Raw genomic sequence first — 22,440 nt, 5'->3', positions numbered from 1 at the left:
AAATAGGCTTCACCTATTTTCACCAAACAACAAGTTTTGGTCAGAGAATAACACAGTATCCAGAAATCACCTGCTAGCTTTCCATCATGCTAGCCAGTTTACTTTCTGATACAAGTCGTAAACAACCACACCTTTAGAATCAACTATTCTGGTCTCAACACTTTCTTCGCTTCCTTCCATAAGACCAACCATTCTCCTTCACTTTGAGACCGAAGCAAGCCTGGAACGACCATTTCTTGGTTTAGGCCAGGATTGTACAGATTGATCTCTCGAATCAAAACTAATCCCGTGCAGTACATTGTTTAGGGTCTAGACTCGTTTCTCACCCACACACAAATTTACCAAAACCGGCAGAAACAGTTTTTACCCACAAACACCAGTTTCTAGAGTTCTCCCTTATATAGTTTTCAAATCAGGGTTTGCAATCAATGTTACCTTGGTACAAAGCATTCAATATTCACCATTAGATGAAAACATGATTAGCCTCAAGCTAATATCTTTCTACCGTTAAATCGAACTTATCTTGTTACACACAAATGAAATGTACCTCCGTTTAGATATGAGACCTAAACGTGCTCAAAAATAGTTAACCGAAGTAATCCATATGAACACTTTCATATCAACCGCATTCATCTTAACCACAACTAGTTCAAATGAAACTAGTTCTAGAGTTTTTCAGTTGTTTATATTCTCATAGAAGTATACAAGATACAATTGAAACAAAATCGGTTTGATTCACTCGAATCGATTCATGAACATTATAGCCACGGTTTACAAAATATTGCATTCCTTATTTCATTGATGTATTGGTTCATGACATAACCGATTTTAGAACATAACTCAGTCAAGTATGCAAACGGGTACGCATACTTAAGTAGCCAGACTTGGACTGTGTTCGACAGTACGCAAACGGGTACGCATGCTGTCACACATCCAAACATCAGTTGAAATCAGTACGCGTATGGGTACGCATACCAAAGTTCCCGGACTTCAACTGAGTTCTCCTGTACGCATACGAGTACGCATATCAAGGCTCCCTGACTTCACCTGACCTCGCAAGTACGCATACGGATATGCATACTACACCGGTCTTGGATCAACATATATGCAAGTACGCATACTATGTCTATAATCCAATTAAGGTTAAGTGTTATAAAGTCCATTTCAATCATTGAAACATTCTTAGAAGACGACAATAGCTGTCTCACACAAACTATTAGCTTCAAAGCAATTTTCAAGTGATCGAATGATCAATACGAAATATTCCGACTCTATATCAAATGACTGTCTCACACAAATCATGTAAGATGTTACCGGGCGATTTTCACATGATCATATTTTGATTCTCATCAAGAATATAAGATGAACTTGGTTAAAGCGAAATCTTACCAACATATATTTCGAGAAATATGTAAGCGAGTTAAACTCAGCTCGAAATGTCAAATGTGTATAAATCGAAAACTATATAGTTATACGAATTTTGTCTCAAGTAGGAGATATAGTAGAAATAGACTTTCTGAGTGATAGATGAGTTTCAGTCTCCACATACCTTTTGTTGATGAAGTTCCATAAGCTCTCCTTAGTAGTTCTTCGTCTTCAATTGATGAACGCCATGAAGTCTAAAGCTCAACTACACAATCTATCCTAGTCCGAGACATCGCTATAAGTAGACTAGAAATCAAGACTTATAGTTTTGATCACTAAACTTGACAAACAAGCTTGAGATAGCAACGCTTGCGAGTTCGACCGAGCAGTGCTCTAACACGAAGTTTGTCTGGCTCAGGATAAGTTTGTAAGAAGAACAAACTTCACTATTTGTAGAACAAGGTAGTTTGAACACCAAGGAATTTCCATAACCAAAGATATTATTAAGATATGCAATAAATCACTCAAATTTGGTTTTATGAATTCCAACCAATTTCCAACTGTATAACTGAAATTTTCATGGAAAACTCAATATTAGATTGCACTTAACCACTGTATCTTTCCAGAGATATGTTTTGATTGTTGGTAAAACAAAACATAATAATTTCAAAAATCTCAAAAATATTCTCTACTATTTAGGTTTGGGATCTCACCTTGAGTATCAAGGAATATCTTTGAACAATTAAGAAATAATATTTCAGCACATGTTCAAACTACTCACTATGTTGACATGTTGACTTGTCCTATTTTGCGAACCCAATTTTCCAAATCATACAAATCCTAATGTGTACGTTACTTAGAGAAATCATTTTTTCCTATTGGGACCGGTTCTACCATGACTTTCAAAGCAAGTTAGGATCGGTTTTACCTTGACTCCCAATATAGGTAAGGATCAGTTCTACCTTGACTCCCAATATATTCTAGGATCGGTTCTACCTCGATTCCCTATATATTTTAGGATCGGTCCAACCTTAAGATCTTCAATGAAAACCGGAACATCAATCCATTTGATTTTCATTCGACTACGAAACAGGTTCGTACGTCTACTTCTTTAAACTCATGTAATTAAACATAATTTTCTAGGTATGAAATCAAACCTATGTTCACTACACAATCTAGTAACGAGTTACAAAGATTATGTTGATGCCGGAATTATGAAGTTCAAAAGATAAACATTATACTTTATAATTTAATATACCAATATAAAACACTTATCACTATTAATATATTTGTTCCTTGACACTTTGATCGCAATATGATGATCAAGTCTATTATACTAGAATTTCATATATATAAATGGAAACAAGTCAAGTCATGTATTACTTATCTCAATTGGAAGGATGATGTTCTCATCGATGTCGATACGTCTTCGGAATCTTGAGGTCTTCAAAGTAATACTTGTATGTCTCAACATTTCTATACTTCCTAGTCTAACCTAATGAAGTTGACTCTAGTAATATAATCAAGCGACTTATGAGTTTTGATAATAAAATATGACAGCCAACCTTGACATACTAACGCTTGGTGGGTTCAACCGAGCAATACTCTAACATATAGTTTGTTTCTTTTGACCATGGCTAAATTGAAAGCTTCTAATTGTTTACTCTGTGAATAACTTCTAGATAAATATTCTTAAAATCCCTTATGTTTCTCTCTTGGTATCTAGCTTAGCCTTCACTGCACCGCATTCTGGTATAGCATGGTAAAACCAACTAGAGTTTCCATGTGTTCAATTTTGATATCCACATTTGTATGTTGCAGCTCTTTGCCTATGGGAAGGCTAAGCCACCACCTCTTGTGCTTCTCAATTCTACGTCGTATCATGGATACCTAACACGATTTCCTGCAAAGTCGGGAGCAATTAGAGCAGTATAAAAAATAGGAGTCGGGATCTTGGGGAGTATATATGTTCATCACAATTCCAAACATTCTGTTTCTATTTAAGGGAGTATGAAAAGGATTGTCACTTGCGGTGTAATAAAGCACATTATTGAAGACGATGATTTTGGAGATTATGAACCCTCTGATAAGAACATATATAAGTGATGTTTTATGTTCTAAATAATAAGGTTTCCATTCGGCTCAATTTGTTTGAACACAAAATCACATATGACTTTCTAGATAAACTAATATGGTGCTAGCATTGGTATCAAACCAAGAATGAGATGGCCAATCAATTTCCCTATGATTTTGCCCATGAAATATTTAGTTTCAATATATGGTAATACCATTTGTTAAAAATTTATTAAATAGTGAATCAATGATTATGGGCATACATAAGATTGAACATAAAATTATCAAACATGTCCTTTACAGATGCTTCAAAAAAAAATCATTTACATTGAACATGTTTGTTGTGCGTATTTGCAATTTCTGGTGTATTGCATGTTAAATAAATTTGGTGTGAGGACTAAAAAGTAAGTATCGCATGTTGTTGATTTACCTATTATAAATTGATTATTTGAGTAGCATCTTATTTACCGCTAATGAAGAAGCTAAATATTATCCAGACAAATTAGAACTCGAAATGATGGAGGAAACTGGAGATAAGTAGAAAAAAAGGAAATGGGCTTGGAATTGATGGGACTGTGGGTAGTCCCAGAATCATTTTTTTGAATATGATAGAATTATGGTAGTCCCATCTTTTCTATTCAAATATGGTAGATTACCCAGAATGTATTTTACCATGAAATCATGTTTCCAATTGGATTTCCATGTAATAATAGTAAGAGCAGGTCTAGCACCTTATCAATATACTAAGACCATTATGTTTTAAGAGATTCACCAATTTTCCAAACAATACAAACTCCTGATTTATCCATTTTGAAATCACTGGATTAAAAGTTTGCAATTTAATGGTTTGAATTTTGTTTTACTTTCATACCCCATTTTCCTTAGATGATCCCAAAGTCAAAACACTAACTCGAATTCCCTTATTATTACCGTGAGATGTTATTATAAAAGCAACCAACTGAGTCCAAACGTGAAGCTAGAGAATAATCAAGATAAAATTCATGACAAAAATCATGATTTCCGATATAAAATCGGCTTGCAGATGAGGTACGATACATCAGAAAAACGAAAAAGGAAGGTAATTCGATTCTTCTTCTTTTTTAAGTTGACAATGGGATTAAAACCTTGTAAATGTAGAGTAGTGGGAATTATATAATTGCCCTTCCTTTTCACGGGCTTCACAATTACCCTTGTGACACAACAAATATATCCCTCTCCATCCAAAGCCCATCAGGTGTTAATTAATGGATTCAGAGATTACAAATATACCCTTCATATATATTTATTATTCTAAAACCAAAATTCAGTTATCAACGGAAAGAAAAACAGAAAGGGAAGAGAGAAAGAGAAACTGACGTCGTTTTTCAACTGAAAACTAAATTTTTTTTCGAAAATCTTCAGTGAAATCTAGGGTTTTAATCTTCATCGAAAGCTTCTTCTTCTACTGAATCTCTCTTCATCGAAAGCTTCTTCTTCTACCGAATTGTTCGTATCTTTTCAATCTCAGATCTGAAAGCAGTTTCTTCATCAACAACAGAATCAACAAATTTTTCTCGATCTGTGTTTTCTGAAACAAATTGGCAGTGGTGATTCGTGATTGAAGATGAGTAAAAATTTATTTTATATTTGCATGTTCGATTTGTAGTATCTCAATCTTCATATTTGTTTCAGTTTATTTGTATTTTCTGTTGCAGAGATCGAGATTTTGGAAGCTTGATTCTGTGTGTTTGATTCTACTTGATTAATTGGTTCATTTACATATTATTTGAATTAGAGATCGTTATTCATATCTTAAACAAGTAATCTTCAATTCTTCAATCTCCAATCTCCGGTTTTTGATTTTTGAAATTTTGTTATCTTATTTAGATCGGCTCATGATTCAATGTTAGGTTTACGATTCATGAGTTTTAGCTCAATGTACTTTGCATTAACCAGTTCTGGAGAATTTTATAGTGTTTATGAATTAATAGGAGAATTATTTGGATAATACTGATTGTTGAAGAATTATTGAGTATACTGAATGTTGATGAATCAATTTTGGTATAATTAGAAGTTAGAAGTTAGTGTAATCAATAAGAAGCTACAAGTTAGTGTTGATAGCATCAGTTTACATATTTAACGTTCGACATTGATATATCTTTCACGAGAGGGCGCAACCCCCGAGTGATGTGCGACGTAATTTGAATTTGTAGCTTAGGTTAATATTTTTAACATGAAGCATGTATGTTCATGTAGTATTTCATGTTGCAGGTTCACATTTGCACCGATTGCATACTAATGCGATGCGATCTAACATATTTGATGTTGTTTATGCTGTTTTTTTGTAGAAAAATCCTTGTTATTGACATAGATTTTTCAATATTGACACTGAAAATTTGTACAATATCTAGATTATTAGTATCAACATTGGTTGTTGATACAGATTTGTTGGTTCAACTTTCATTTGTTGATGCAAATAACCTGGATAAATTTCTGATTACGGTTGTTGATAGCTGTTTTATTGGATCAACGTTGGTTGTTGGTGCAGGTGTTAGAGCATTGCTCGGTTGAACCCACCAAGTGTTGATATGTCAAGTTTGGTTTTCATATTTTAGTGAATCAAAACTCATGTTAAGAGTCGCTTGATTATGTACTAGAGTTAACTTCGTATAGGTTAGCTTGAAAGTATTAGGATATGAGACATTACAAGTATTGCGAAATCTTAAAGATGTGAAGAAGTAAGGATCTACAATGGCAACAATCATCCTTACACTTGAGTTTAGTGATAACCATTAAACTTTGTATATAAGACATCGCCATAATCATTTGAATGCTATCGTGATTATGTATGGGTATGAGGTGAGGATTTCATCCCAGGGAACAATGTTTACATGTGTTCTAAAGAAGTAAGTTCATAAACTTGTTTGTGAACCTAAAAGGAAATTGCCAGGTGTTATCGGTTTTGTTATTCATTGCATATCTTATGAACAACCAATATGTGTGATTGAGTATAACCGCTCACAACTTGTTTGTGTTCTTGGTAGAACTATTCACAAAGGCCTGACTTATGTATTGGTACGACTTTTATTAGTGAAATTGATCTTAAGTAATCACCTGAGATGGTATGACCGGGTTTGTGTTTTTTCTGACCAAATATGGGAAAGGGGAACTGATCCTAGTAAGAGGTGCAGTACATCACAAAGGGGAACCGATCCTTGTATGGGGTGCAACAAGGTTTATAGCAGATAGGGGAACCGATCTTATGGACATGTGCAACACGTTTTTAGGAAAAGGGGAACCGATCCTATGGACATGTGCAACACGTATAAGATAGATACCATATATATGTGGGGAACCGATCCTAGTACCTAGTCAACCGAATTTTGGAAAGCTAGTGTGACTATGCACAGTACTCGCATGGAGGTAGAACCAAAACTTGTTTTAGTAGAACCGTTAAACCCATGATTGTGATTGAATGTTTGTTTGATCAATCACATAGTTCTTGAAAGTCAGATGAACCAATTTTAAACTTGTTTGGAAGTGTGGCAAATCGGTTTCAAGGTTGTAAGTGTGAAAGAGAACTTACAAAGTAAGGATGTCGACATACTTTGAACACGTGTTGTGAATGTTTATTTCTTTAATTGTTCAAAGTTATTCCTTAATAGCTAAGGTAAGAGAATCCCAGGATCTAAACATAAGTAAGTTAAGAATATTTTAATTAAGGTTCTTAATTTCATTTTGTAGGGAAATATAAGAATTAGTAATGTGCATTTACTAATTAGATTTTCCGAGAGATTTCGATCGTTATTTTTGGACAGAGCATTTCCAGGAATTATGGAAACCGAATTTGTTCTTTAATGAATATCTTGAGAATACTTTCGGTTTTGGAAATTCCTTGGTGTCCAAACTTCTTTGTCTATAAATACTTGAAGTTTTCCTTTCTAGCAAACTAATCCTTCGTAATAATAGACTTCCTCTTTTGTTGTTGTTACTGGTGTAGCCGCCTATTTGGAGAGGAGAGTAACCTAATTAGGCGAAATTTTCTACGGCCGCTCAGTTTAAAGTCTTCTTTGGGATTGAGAAGCTATAGCATGTACCATTGGTGGGAAACTAGATAATTGCGGTTTATTTTTTGTTTTCGATTGATTTGGTTGACTAATGGTGGTTGAAATATTGCTTGAAAATCTTCTCTTATGATATAAGATTCACTCAAACTAGTTCAGAGTTTCGACATGGATCTTTAGACTGTTGTTAGTTCTAAAGACGATCTTGTGATAATCCATTGTTAACAGACTCTATTCTGTGCGTGATTGATCACAAGAGATTCAAGTGATTGTGTGCAGGTTTTTATTGAAGATTTAAGAATATTTGAAGACAAGGAAGATATTGAAGATCTGACTTGGGTTTATAATGTTTGGTGTGCACAATACTTGTTTTGGTAAAAGAGGATCCAATTAATAATCAGTTTATCCTTGTGGTAGATTGGATTGATTGATTGAGTAGATCGGCATCAACACAATTCTTTGAATTAAGAGTGTTGTTGGCTTAATCTTAAACGATTACTTCGGTAATTGAACATAAGATAGATCTAAGGACCTGACGAAGGAGTTTATGTTAAGATAAACGGAAGATCCTTTGTCCGACTCATATTACTTGGTTGAATAGAGTTGATACCAAAAAAATTTGTTGTTCCTTTTACTGTTTGGAATACGAACCAAAGGAATTGTTCCAAGTACGTGACTTATTTATAAGTTGGAGGCGTGGGAATACAGACGTAACTAGGTGAACTAAAGGTTTAGTTGCTTGGTCTCAACTATACGAAGTTAGGTGTAATTTTGTGTAGCGGCTTAATCCTGAGAGTATTCAATTCTGGACAAGGTCCCCGGGTTTTTTCGCATTTGCGGTTTCCTCGTTAACAAAATCTTGTTGTGTCATTTACTTTATATTTCCGCATCATAATTGTTTTATGAGAATTAAAGCAAATCGCACAAACGTTAATTCTTATTTACTTGATAAGCAATCCTATTGTGTTTGGTTAAGTCCGAACCTTTGTATCAAGTAAACATACTTCGTTGTTGTATTGTCTCGATCTCGTATCCATAGACGATCACACAAAGTGTGAACCGATTAGTTGTATTGTCTCGACTCAGTCCATAGACAATCACTTTCAAAGAAAGGACTTATAGGTAGGAAAATTTTTAGCTTGAGGTATATTTGGGTACCCTGGCCTTTTCAGCAGGTTTATTGGATCAACTTTCATTGTTGATGCAATAACCTGGTCAATTTTCTGACTATGGTTGTTGATGCATGTTTATTGGATCAACTTTCATTGTTGATGCAATAACATGGACAATTTTATGATTATGGTTGTTGATGCAGGTTTGTTGGATCAACTTTCATTGTTGATGCAATAATCTGGATAATTCCCACTTCTAATTATGGTTGTTGATATATGTTTTTTTGTTGGACCAACATTGGTTGTTGACAGATTATGGTGTCAACAGTGGTTTTTTGATCCCAAATCTTGTTTTTGTTTGACTTGTTTTATTAGTTTTGTTGATTTGTTATGATTTTTGCAGGCCAAAGATGACTGTTGCAGAGTTCACTTTATCCAATTTGACCGTATTGCATGTTGTTTCGAAATCTACTACAGTCAGCGAGATGATTAGCGTGGTAAAACAATACTGGCCTTATGTCCCTGAAGACCTCGTACTTTTTAATTACACTGTAGATGGAATTTCACATGTGATTAATCACGATTTGGAATTGAGGTTTTTCATTCACTACTGCATCTCGAAAGGGATTGATGTGTTGAAGTTTAACATCCAGTTTAAGATTTGTGTTGATTCTGTTCCTCCTGCTTCTTCTGTTGGTCCTTCTTCGTCATCATCGAGTTGTGTTTCAAATAACGAGGTGGATATTGTAGAAGATTTGACGGATGATTTTTTATTGATCAAAAGGGTCCCCAAGAAGTCAGATGCTTGGGCCAACATCTTAACCGAAGAAGGGCAGGTTTTTGAAAATAAAAACGATTGTCGTGATACTTTTAAGAAGTATGAATTTCAGAGTGGTTACAAAACTGAACTTATTAATAGTGACAAGAAACGTTACATTGTCCGGTGTAAGAACAAGGAAAGTCAAAATTGTAGCTGGAGGTTTCATGCATCTGTCGGTGCCAATACTAATGGAGTGTTTTAGTGCAAGAAGTTTCACGGAGAGCATACATGTGATTTAGCTTCTTCTGATCCAGCAAAAGTCAGGATGACGAAGTCTTTTCTGAAGGATATCTTAATAGATGAATTTTGATCATCAAAGAAGAAGAAGAATGCAGCTGATGTCAAAGATCTGCTCCATCTGGAATATAGTATTGATCTCTCATATAGTCAGGCATACCATGGTTTACAGTTCACAAAAGAGTCTCTTTGGGGTGATGATATCAAGTCCTATTCAGACTTTATTTGGTATAAAGAATCAATTGAGCGTTATAATCCTGGAAGCGTCGTCAACTTTGAGTATGATGGTGTAACAAAGCAGTTCCAGAGGTTTTTTGGTGCTTTCGAAGCTTCCATTATTAGTTTCAATAAGTACTGTCGTCCGATGTTATTTATTGATTGTACTTTTCTCACTGGGAATTTTAAGGGCGGTCTTATAGTTGCTTGCGGGAAAACTGGTAACTAAGGTATGATTTTTAATCTTTATTTTTTATTTTTTGATTATTAAGTGTTTCAACTTTTGTTCTTGAATCACATAATATAGTCTGATATGTCCCTGGATTTCTATTATATCGATCACTTAACTTTTTTTCATCCCATAATTACTGTTGTTGATCCCATATCTTTTGTTGTTGATCCATTTTTTCAATTGTTGATCCCATAATTCCAGTTGTTGATCCTTTTTTTTTGTATCAACTTCTGTTGTTGGTCCATAATTTCAATTGTTGATCCCATAACTTTTGTTGTTGATCCCATAATTCCAGTTGTTGATTACATAACATTTTGTTGTTGATCCCATAATTCTTGTTGTTTATCCCATATTTTTGTTGTATTTTATAGAGATCTATCCAGTTGCATTTGGTATTGTACCTTGCGAGAATTGTGAGAGTTGGGAATGGTTCTTAACCGACTTGAAGGGTATTATCAGTGAAGACCGTCCACTGACCATAATATCATACCGTGGAGCTGGCCTTTTGAAGCATGTCCCTGTTATCTTCCCAAAGGCTCACCATTCGTACTATTTGTACCACATGAAAAGGAATATTCCGGTTCCAAAGGGAAAGAGCAGGCAAACTGCTGTGAAGTTGTTTGAAGAGTGCTACACTGCTTTAACAAAGGATAAGTTTTATGCTGCTGCCAAGAGTATGAGCAATCTGAAGCTCGATTCAGTTATTGATTGGATGATAAAGATTCCATTCCAGAATTGGGCTGCTCATGCATTTCAAGGAGAAAGGTTTGGTGAGAACACATCAAACATTGCAGAGAGTTTTAACAGTGTCATTAAGCATGATAAACGACTTCGAGTACTTGAGCTTATCGATTGTATTCGTGCTAAGGTAATGGATCATATCTACAAGAGGTTGGTGGAGTCTAGTAAGTGTACTGGAAAGCTTACTCCCCGATGTAGTCTAGGCTCAACAAGAGGGTGACCGACTGCCGTTTTTACAAGTTCCGAAGATCAAGTGATAAAGTTTTTGAGATCATTTCTCATACTGGAAAACATACAGTCGACTTGGATGCTAAGACATACACTTGAAATTAATGGCAGAAGCATAGTTTTCCTTGCACCCACTCGATGAAAGCGATGTTGCAGATTAGGCCAGACGAACCTTACAAGCACATCATTCCATATTATACCACCGAGTACTATAGAGGTTTGTATGCTCGTCCTATCTATCCTATTCATTTAGTTGAATGCACAACTAAAATTAATTATGAAGGTTACGTCTTGCCTCCCAATGGAGGTCGAGCGTCAGCTGGAAGGCCAACTACTTCAAGGTACATGGGTTCTCGAGAGAAAGTTTGCAAGAAAAGGAGGTGTGGTCAGTGTGGGAGATTTGCCTTCCACAACTGTCGTAGATGTCGCAGAGCTCCTTTGGCTCCTCGTGCACTAGTGTTCTGCAAGGAGTCTAATTCTAGGAAGATCAAATTTTTGAGGAGGATGTTGTTCTGGGGTTCTTGTGAATGCTTTCCTATTTGTCTGAAATTTTTCTTTCCATTTTTTATGCTAGTTCTTGGATGATCAACTTGGATGTTAGTTCTTTTTATGCTTTTCCCTATTGTTCTTGTTGGATTTGTTGTGTTTTTAATGACATACATTCTGTTTTTATTTTGTTTATGAATATTATTCTTGTCAGTTTATGTCAGTTTGCAGGTTCCCGGTTTACTGGTTTTTTTACAGGAAAAAATGCTATGTAAACAGTATCAACATATCATTGTTGATCAAAATCATGGTATCAACTTCCATTGTTGATCCCCCATTATTGGATCAACTTCCATTGTTGATGCTTAATGAAAAAAAAAATTGCATGGTTTTATTTGTATATATAAGTTATTTCTTTTTAGTTGTGCATTCCTGCAATCTTTACTACCAACATTCATTCAGTTGATAAGAAACCAATCACTTATTCATCAATTTTTTTAACCCATTGATTTTTGGGATCAACTTCCATTGTTGATGCTCAATAAAAAGAAAAAAAAATTCATGGTTTTATCTGTATATACAAGTTAACTCCATTAGCTGTGCACACCTGCAATCTTTACTACCAACATTTCATTCACTTGATGAGAAACCATGGATAGAAATCAGTAAAGCAAACTAATACTAGTATTAATTCATGACAAACCAGTGCTAAACAAATCATCCAAATTGTTTAAGAACATAAACAGACCACTTGACATTTCTTTACAGTAACTACTATGTCTTTTCAAACTAACTTCAAATTGTCGGACCTACATTTTACTTACCAGGATATGTTAAACTACACCTAAGATGTTTCTTTTGTTAGAGCGTGAACATTATGTTGCACTAATCTAATGGTTCAGCAGAGTCTGGTAAATTGATTATTTCTTCAACCGAGTCAGTGAGTTGGTTTGTTTCCTTAACCTCTTCGACTGAGTCGGTAAGTTGTTGTACTGCTTTATCTTCTTCCGGTGTGTCAGAAATTTCCAAAGCTGGTTTCCATGCATCAACTTCTCCCAACATCTTGGCAGCCATCTTCACTCTCTTCATGTTCATATTTTCATGGTATTCGGCAGTCTTACCATTTAAATTCCAGCAGTCTCCACGCTTCAGCAGACACTTGATGAACAAGCAGATGTGGATTGCACAGTCCAAGCCTTCTTTTTGTGGTACAGGGTAGTGGTCAAAATCTATAGTTACTGGTCCATCTGTCTTAACATCTCTTTTTCCCATTTTGTTCAACACATCAGTCAATGATTATACCATGACAGAGTATTGTTCATTGTATCTTTTGTTCTGATATATGATGTTGAAAACAAACCATCTTCCACGTAATAAGGCAAGAAGCACCCAATGGAATGGTTTCTTATTCCTATCTTGGAGACACATTGGTATGAGCAAGAATGTGTCATCACCATTCACTGGGTAATTCTCCCTTACCTGAGCTGCACATTCCTCCACTTTCGTGGCATTTTTGGTACCTATTGTGCCCCTCATCAGTTGCTGCATCATATTCTTGACATTACTTTGTTTTTGATATTACATAACAACAAGTATATCATAAATGTTTTATCAAATTAACAATAATTCATTCATTCGTTTATGTATAGTTGAACCATTCCTAACACACTAAATTGTTTCATCTCACCTAAATAAGATTTCAAATACGATAATATAAACCTAAATAAATTAATCTAACAAGTTATTGAAAAGGCAGATTAAGAGTTTTGTACTTACACAAGTATTCGTAGACAGAATCAAGTGCTTCTTCCTGTAGTAGTTAGGCTTGCTTGGATCTTGCATCTTTGCTTGCAGCATGCTGCTGTAGTAATCAACTATCTCGTTGTTAATGTTTTGGTTATCCATTAGAGCTTGGATATGATTTCCATAAACGAACTCTTCCATATCATTGTTGAAATAAAAGGTATATGATATGTCACTGCATTTTTCAAATGGAAGTATTATTATCATGACATAACATAGTAGAAATTCTAACTGTAACTTGAATTATAATCATTTTTTTAGCAGATGTTCCATGTCATCGACTTCTATTATTTACATCTATAAATAAATAGGCAAGTTGTTACAGAGTTACTTACCTTTTTGTCGCTTTTTCAAAGAATGGACGAAGAACCTTTTGTTCTTCCTCGTTGCAGGATTTCCAAAGTTTGAGTTTTTCTGGCTGCTTCAGCATTGTTGGCTCTGGTGGTGTCACATCAATGTAATTGTCGAGGTCGATTATTTTCGATTCTTCAACACCTCCACCATTCTTCTTCTTCTTTCCCTTTGCACATTTCTTCCCCTTGTTCACTTTACCTTGAGGTGTGTATTTATTTGGCGACTTCCTTGATGACCTTGTGTTATACCTCCCTTCTCTTCCAATTTTTCCGTACTGATTCCTTTGGCTCAGCGTCGCTTCAGAATTATCGTCTTGGGTGGTTTCTTCTTCTTCAGTTTGCCCAACATTTTCATCTAATTGGTATAGCACTTTAAGCCCTTCCAATACATTATCGTCATCTGGAGTTTAAGAATCACCCTCTCATGTTTGTTGTGTAGGAGTATATTCTGTCTGCTTCGTAGGAGCATCTTTCATCTGTATTTTCCTTGGAGGAGTGAATATTCCTTCAGTGATTGTACCGAAGCTTGGTGAACTGAAGCTTAGGGTAGTACCTGTAGGGAAATAATCCGATTAGATTAACAGGAAGCAGTCTTATGTAAAGAGTATCAACATATCATTGTTGACCCATTATTTGTGGGATCAACAATTGTTGTTGATCCTTTTATGGTATCAACTTCCATTGTTTACCCCACATTATTGGATCGACTTCTACTGTTAATTCCATTATCTGTAAATACCCTGCAATGCTAACAATCATTCTCTTGATTACAAACCAATCATTCATTATTTTTTGATCCATTGCTTGCACAGATCAACTTCCATTGTCGACAGTTAATAACAAATTAAAAAAAAATGGAAAAAGCATGGTTTTTATCTGTATGCACAAGTTAACTCTATTTTTGCTGAATATACCTGCTATATTTTAATACTAACATTCACTCTATTTGATGTATAGAAATAAGTAAACCAAAGTAATACTAACTATACTAACATTTAGGAGAGCATAATCAGACTTGCATACATTTCAAATTTTGTAGAACATAAATTGATTACTTCTTCAACTGAGTTAGTGAATAATACCTGTAGACAAATAATATGATCTCTCTGGATGTATAGCTGAAATTGGAGGAGTTGAAAAAACAACCATACCTCCCAGCATCTTCGCTTCCTGCATGTTTGTACTCCTTTCTCCTTCCTTAAATTTTCTCCTCTTCTAACTGTTGAACTGAGTTAGCAATATATGCAATCACATTAGTTATCTGAAGATCTGCTTCTTCTTGTCTTTTTTTCTCTTCTCTTCCTGCTTCGAAGCCCTTCTTCCAGTTTGTCCTCAAATGATCTGTCACCAAAGGATGTACCTGGAAGTTTAGTCCACTTTGAAACCCCTTCTGAAACATTTTTTCCAAATCACTTTGACTGCATCTGACAATGCCAAGGTGAGCTGACTTGGTTCTGGTTCATCTACGTTCATTCCATCTGTTTGTTGTTGGTCACTTGCATTGTTCAAGTCAGCTTCATTCTCCTTTCCAGATGGTTCTCCACTTGTATTCTCCACTGGAGTTAATTCAGTCTCAAACAAATCTTTGGCTGCTCTATGGAATTCCTTTTGAGTACTCTCTGATCTTGATCTATGTAGATATATCTCCTTTAGTTTCCATTCCTTCACTTGGTTAGCAATATCTTCTAGTCTCTCTTCATCTCCAGGCTGCAACCGAATCTTGTCCTTGTGTTTGAGGGTGAAAACGGTTTCTGCTGATTTTGGTAATTTTGGGTGTGTGGGTGAGAAATGAGTTTAAACCCTAAACAATGTATTTCAAGGGAATACTTCAGATTCGAGAGTTAAATCTGTACAAATCCGGCCTAAACCAAGAAATGGTCGTTCCAGACTTGCTTCGGTCACAAAGTGAAGGAGAAGGGTTGGTTTTGGGGAGGGAAGCGAAGAGAGTGTTGAGAGCAGAATAGTTGATTCTGGAAGAGTAGTTGTTTTACGACTTGTATCAGAAAGTGGGAAGCTAACAGATGGAAATCTAGCAAATATTTTATGAGTGTTGTATGCTCCTGACCTGAACTTGTTGTTTGGCGGAAATAGGTAAGACCTATTTATACAAGTCGAAGTGAACCGTACTCTGGTCTCGTAAGAAATGGAAAACGGATGAGTAAATGGAGGATGTGGTAACCGGTAACGCCTGGAATTGATGTTCCATAAAAGAAAGCGTTTCACCATTACTCCTTGTATGTACTAACCGCCTCATCCTTATGACACTGTCTTATAACGGGCGTAGTGTATGCCGCACGCTGTAAACCGCCAAACCAATACCTAATGAGCATCCACCAGTTTGTGACATATGTTGATGTCTCGAGTGTTTTCGTGGAAAACATGTAGCATGTTGTTGTTCGGAAAGTTGAGTTTGGGAGACTTGTCGGCTTGGTGGTGACCTTCGACGGTCGAGATTTTACATCTTCAGAGGAAGGGTAGCCGTGGATTATTGCAACCCTTCATTTGGTAGCCAGTGGCATTAAAGCATAGCCAGTACGGCTTTAATATGGCCTAGTTTAGGCTCGGCCAAAAATTAGGATTTAAGCATTGTTTGGGCGCGACCAAACTAGGGCTTGGCGTCGGGCCAAAGGTTGCCATGCGTTAGCTGTAATCTTGGACGGCTAATTTCTGCATCTTAGATGGAAAAGTGGTCGTTGATCTTCGCAAGCCTTTGTTTTGGTAGTCGCATAGGGAAGGCCGGCATGGTATGGCGCGACAAGGTGGTTGGTATGCCATTGGCACATGTGGCATGGACAGCATGCCTTGGCGCGGTTTGGGCGTGACCAAAACTAGGGTTTGGGGCCAAAGGTTACCATGCGTTGGTTGGCGACCTTGGACGGCTAAGATTTGCATCTTAGATGGAAGGATGGTCGTTGATCGTCGCAAGCCTTTGTTTTGGTAACGGCATAGGGAAGGCCGACATGGTATGGCGCGGCAAGGTGGCTGGCATGCCATTGGCACATGTGGCATGGCCAGCATGCCTTGGCGCGGTTTGGGCGTGACCAAAACTAGGGTTTTTGCGTTGGGACAAAGGTTACCATGTGTTTGTTGGTGACCTTGGATGGCTGAGATTTGCATCTAAGATGGAAGGGTGGTCGTTGATTGTCGCACGCCTTCGTTTTGGCAGCCGTGAAGGGAAGGCGGGCATGGCGTGTATTAGGCACGGCAAGATGGATGGCGCGGCATGCCATTGTCACATGTGGCATGGTCGGCATGCCTTGGCGTGGTTTAGGCGCGGTTAAACTAGGGTTTTGGTGTTGGGCCAAAGGCTACCATGCGTTGGTTGGTGACCTTGGACGGCTGAGATTTTCATCTAAGATGGAAGGGTGGTTGTTGATTGTCGCACGCCTTCGTTTTGGTAGACGTGAAGGGAAGGCTGGCATGGCATGGCTTAGGCGCGGCAAGGTGGATGGTGCGGCATGCCATTGGCACATGTGGCATGGTCGGCATGCTTTGGCGTGATTTAGGCGCGGCCAATCTAAGGTTTTGGCGTTGGGACAAAGGTTACCGTGCATTGGTTGGTGACCTTGGACAGTTGAGATTTGCATCTAAGATGGAAGGGTGGTTGTTGATTGTTGCACGCCTTCGTTTTGGCAGCCGTGAAGGGAATGCCGGCATGGCATGGCTTAGGCGCGGCAAGGTGGATGGCGCGGCATGCCATTGGAACATGTGGCATGGTCGGCATGTCTTGGCGTGGTTTAGGTGCGGCCAAACTAGGGTTTTGGTGTTGGGAAAAAAGTTATCATGCGTTGTTTGGCGACCTTGGACGGCTAAGATTTACCTCTAAGATGGAAGGGTGGTCGTTGATCATCGCACGCCTTCGTTTTCGTAGCCGCATAGGGAAGGACGGCATGGTATGGCGCGGCAAGGTGGTTGGCATGCCATTGGCACATGTGGCATGGCATGCCTTGGCACGGTTTGGCGTGGCCAAAACTTGGGTTTGGGCCAAAGGTTACCATGCGTTGTTTGGAGACCTTGGACGGCTAAGATTTGCATCTAAGATGGATGGGTGGTCGTTGATCATCGCACGCCTTCGTTGTGGTAGCCGCATAGGGAAGGCCCACATGGTATGGCGCAGCAAGGTGGTTGGCATGTCATTGGCACATGTGGTGCGGCTGGCACGGTTTGCATGCCTTGGCGCGGAGGTGCTGCTGGCATGGCATGCCATTGGCGCAGTGGTGCGGCTGGCATGGTTGGCATGCCTTGGCGCGGAGGTGCGGATGGCATGGTTGGCATGCCTTGGCGCGGAGGTGCGGCTGGCATGGCATGTCATTGGAGCAGTGGTGCGGCTAGCATGCCTTGGCGCAGAGATGTGGCTGGCATGGTATGCCATTGGCACAGTGATGTGGATGGCATGGTTGGCATGCCTTGGCGCGGTGACGTGGGTGGCATGGTCTATCATTAGCACAGTGATGCGGCTGGCATGGTTGGCATGCCTTGGTGCGGTAGCATGAGAATTAGGGTTTGGCATAGATGATGTCAGTCAGTGTTAAGGGTTCTGCCGTGGAACATGACCCATGTAAAAAAAAAGGGTACCCCAGGTAATTCTTACGTAGGCATGCTGATTGATTCAATAAATGTGCTAATGGTCATAGTGACGTCATGTCAGATGTACAATTTTACGATTTTGCCCTAAGATAAAAACCACCATCAACATTAAGTCCCCTGCTTAGCTCGGAACAGGAGCATTGTTGCGAGGTAAGCATAAGATGGTGACAGGCGAGGACAAAAATCGAAATGACAGGTCTTGAAAAGATGGTCAGGAAAGTCCGACTAACCTTTTTTGAGAGGTAAGGAGAGTTCATGATCCTCATGTTTGGCGGCCTTGCGTAGATTCTATTTGTGGTGTAGACCATGAAGTGGTGAGATGAAGATCGTCAGCTTAGTCTGGCCATGTATCACCTTGGCTGGGTTAGGGAACATCATGATGCTGGCTTGGAGAGTTGTTGGTGTTGGCGCGACAAGTCATGGCGCGGACGGATTGGCATGGTAGGGCCAAGGAAATGGCGCAGACGGCTTGGCATGGTAGGGCCAAGACAATGGCGCGGACGGCTTGGCATGGTGGGGCCAAGGAAAGGCGCGGTTTGGTGAGGCAAAGCATGTGGACGGCTTGGCGTGGTGGGGCCAAGGCATGGTGCGGACGACTTGGCATGGTGAGGCCAAGGAAATGGCGCGATTTGGTGAGTTAAAGCATGTGCGGACGGCTTGGCATGGTGATTTGTCTTCTCGGGCACGGTTTCCTTTTTTCCTTACTTGACTCAAATAGGAAGTCCTTTCCTTATTAAAACTCCCAAGTACCACGCCTATAAAAGGTGGACGGCCTCTCCTTTTATTTCACACCTTTATTTTTTTTTATTCTGGCCGTGTGGTAACAGTAAAGCGGACGATCGAATCCCAGGTATGTCTTCCAGCACTTCCTCTTTAACTTGTTTTTCTTGTTTTCTTGTGTTAGTGCAAACCCTAGCTGTAGGCGTACCTTTTCATGAACTTGTAAAAATATTGTTCTTTTGTGTTGGTATGAACCCTAGCCGTAAATATACTTTGCGTGAACTTGTAGTAACATTTAGGCGTGAATACCGTAGTAATGTTGGCCACCTCAATTACTGTGCAAAGTAGGCATGCATGAGCTAGTAAATGTCATTCCCTTCCCGTGAAAACCTAGCTCATATGGTTTCCTCCCTTTTCCTGGTATGGTCGTGTGTATTGTTCCCATGGTGGGCGCGCCTCCTCGTCCTAGCGCAAATTTCCTGCTGCAGGGTACGGCCTTGGCATGAGGTGGTGATGCAGGGTCTGTCTGTCCCCATTCTTTTCTCATGCGCATTATGACTTTGCAACAATTTGGTTTGCATCCAGGATGGATCTCCTGTGTCTGATAAAATAATTTCCATGCACTTTCCGTAATAATTTCTCTTCGTATTGTTCCATTGTAGTTATTTCGAAGGTGAAAGTAGCGTGAGAGAATTTCGTTAGGATGTCATTTGAGAAAAGTTCTACCGTACCGAAAGATGTTGGCAATTCCAAGCCAAGCATATACGATGAGTTCTTTACAACATCCGCCACAATTAGGAAAAATCATCCTATGTATGTGTTGATTCTTATGACTGGTCCGGAAAGTGAAGGAGAGGCCCGGTCAGTTCGGCCTGGAGGTGTAATAAGGTTTTGTCTTCAGAGGAAAGAGTATTCTGCTTCTCCCATTGACTTTAAAATCTGTGTGTGTCCGTTGCGTCCCTTTGAGAAATGGATGTGATTCATGATAAGCCAGGAATGTGTAAAATCCAGTTTGACTAAGGCGCAGATTACTGATGCTGTCGCGGCTTCCGCAGTGCTTCAAATTAGGAAAGATATTCCAGTCTTGGTTGCTTTTATTTCCAGATGGTGTCCGGAAACTCACACGGCCATATGCAGGTGGGTTTAAATGACTATCTCTTTAGAGAGCGTGGCCATCTTGCTGAACCTTCCCGTAATAGGAAACCTCGATGTCAAGTTGTCTGCAGATGAAGAAGAAATGTGCGCCGCTCTGGTTGCGAAATCAAAAGGATTCGTTCGGAAAGAAAACGAAATGAGGTGCTTCTATGGATGGTGGGTGTCTCAATGGTTTCCTGATGAGTTGGAGACAAATCATAAAAATAGTACACTTCATGTCGCAGCGTTCTTGGCTCTTTGGTTATCCAGAGATATTTTCGATGACGGCTCTGGTAAGAAGGAGGTAAGACAGGAACTTATAAAGTTTGCCATAAAATTGGCAAAAGGTGTCGTTCTCCCTATTGGCGGCTTGTTTCTTGGTTCTCTGTACACACACTTGGATCATCTGGTCGCGGACATGTGCGCTTCAAATGGCTACATGAAAGTGGATTCGTATATTCATGTCGCCTTTCTCCAAGTGTGGCTGTGGGATCACTTCAAAAGGTATGCTCCAAAACCGTTGGTCGTACTTCCCGAGTCTTGGGGTGGTTCTAGGATACTGCGCTGGTCGAATAGGCGCCCAAAGATTGGTTCGAACTTGGTTGGATTCCTTGACAACTCACACACAGTCAATTTTCGTCCGTGGGCTCCGGTGCATGCGTCCATAACTCAGATCAATACCTTCGCTCATGCTCCGAGCATGTCTTTGTCTTCTGATAAATAGGATATGAGTGTTGGAGAGATGGTGTTCATGCGAAGCTGCACGCCTGGTCATGTGTCGTCTTTCTTTCGAGGATCTTGCAAAGCAGTTTCTTACAATATCGATAGGGCATCTCGGCATATGGGTTTTGACCAAGGTGTCTCACTCGTTCGTCAGCCGGTTGTTCCAGAAGACTCGTTGCCAACTGTTCTCGATGCTAGTGTTCTTGTGTCGGGTAAAAGTCTCCCTTTTCCGTTCGGGGAATGAAATCCATCAACAACCTCCAAATATAACATATTTTGGCAGGATGAGTTTCTCGCTATCCATGGATTCGTGAATGATGTGGTAGAAAACCGTCGCGGTAAGCCTTCTTCTACAGTTTTAGCGGAGCACCCACTGCTGAGGGATCCTTTTTCGACCAAGTTAAAATCCGTTAGCCCGAATGCAAATAGTCCCCAAGTGAAGGAGCGAAGATCTAAAAGCCATGCAGACGGTTCCCAGTCAAATTCGACAGCCCTACCGACTTTCAGTTCATCTAATATGCGGGTACGTATGCTTTTTCTCTTGATTTTAGTTGGATCGTGTATATCCTTGTTTCTTTTCTGAGTATCTGTCTTTGTATCTTGCCCAGGGTCTCAGCAGCGTGAACACCTTTACCAAACTTGCAAGTAGTCAGAAAACATCGTTTCTCGAGACGGAGGGTGGCGGTACTGAGCCTATCCATGGTGATGGGGAAACCGAGAAGGATGAAAGTTCAGAGTCCAGTGATGGCGAGAGTAGTTCTTCTGACAGCAGTTATGAATCTTCCTCTAGTCGGTATGAAAGCGAATCAGTGAGTCTCCCGCATGTTTTTTCTTCTTTCCTCTCTTCATTTCTCTTTGGAAAATATCTAATCCGTGATATCAAAGGGGGAAGTCGTTTCTTAAGATGGCCATGAGACGGAGACTGGCAGAGATACAGCTTTGTCTCCAACTGTGACATCCGCACCGGGCGACCTTGAAATGGATGTTGATCGAGATGAAAACATCGTTATGACTCATATAATAGAGAGTACTCCAGTGGCCGCAGGTGCAATTTTCGTTAAGAATCCCTTGCCGGTTGCTGATGCAGTCGCAGGCGCCACTTTCAACCCTCCATATCTGGATCCTCATCCGTATCATGTGTTAATCGGGGGATTTAGCGTGTCAGCCAAACACGCGGCGCTATACACCAGGATATGGGAAAGCTACAGACATATCGCCACGACCAAGAAAATTACTAGTCTATTTGCGTTGGTTAAGCGTGTGGAGGAAGCTTTGTCTTCGATTGACGACATGTGCAATGTGACTGGTAATACTGTTTCTGAGGATGTAGTCTCGAGCTGGAGGTTCCATCGTGACACGTGTATAAACTTCGAGTTCAATGTTCCTTGGTTCGTTGAAGGTTTCTCTGAGGTTGAAAAGTTGTTGGCCGAAACAGTCGAAGGTCCTTCTGCAAATATGGTGAAGAAACAGGAAGCGGAAGTCGAAAAATTTTCTAGGAAGCTGAAGTTGAAGAGAGCGGCTCTCCAAAGCACGAAAGAGGCTTTTTCCAAGAAGAGCAATCCATTGT

The 22,440-nt window shown here is 39.2% G+C and overlaps 1 protein-coding gene across 1 annotated transcript; it reads left to right on the top strand.

Moving 5' to 3' along the window:
• The first annotated feature begins 9,003 nt into the window (after nt 1-9,003).
• On the top strand, nt 9,004-11,059 carry LOC113338525. Its single transcript, XM_026583928.1, has 3 exons — nt 9,004-9,608; nt 9,783-10,087; nt 10,470-11,059. Exons 1-3 carry the CDS (start codon nt 9,004-9,006, stop codon nt 11,057-11,059), a joined length of 1,500 nt encoding a protein of 499 aa, XP_026439713.1.
• The last annotated feature ends 11,381 nt before the right edge of the window (nt 11,060-22,440 follow it).

This window comes from Papaver somniferum, unplaced genomic scaffold, assembly GCF_003573695.1.
Source record: "Papaver somniferum cultivar HN1 unplaced genomic scaffold, ASM357369v1 unplaced-scaffold_19, whole genome shotgun sequence".
NCBI lineage: Eukaryota > Viridiplantae > Streptophyta > Magnoliopsida > Ranunculales > Papaveraceae > Papaver > Papaver somniferum.
The sequence above is the reverse complement of the archived record's forward strand: the minus strand, read 5'-3'. Positions and strand labels throughout refer to the sequence as shown.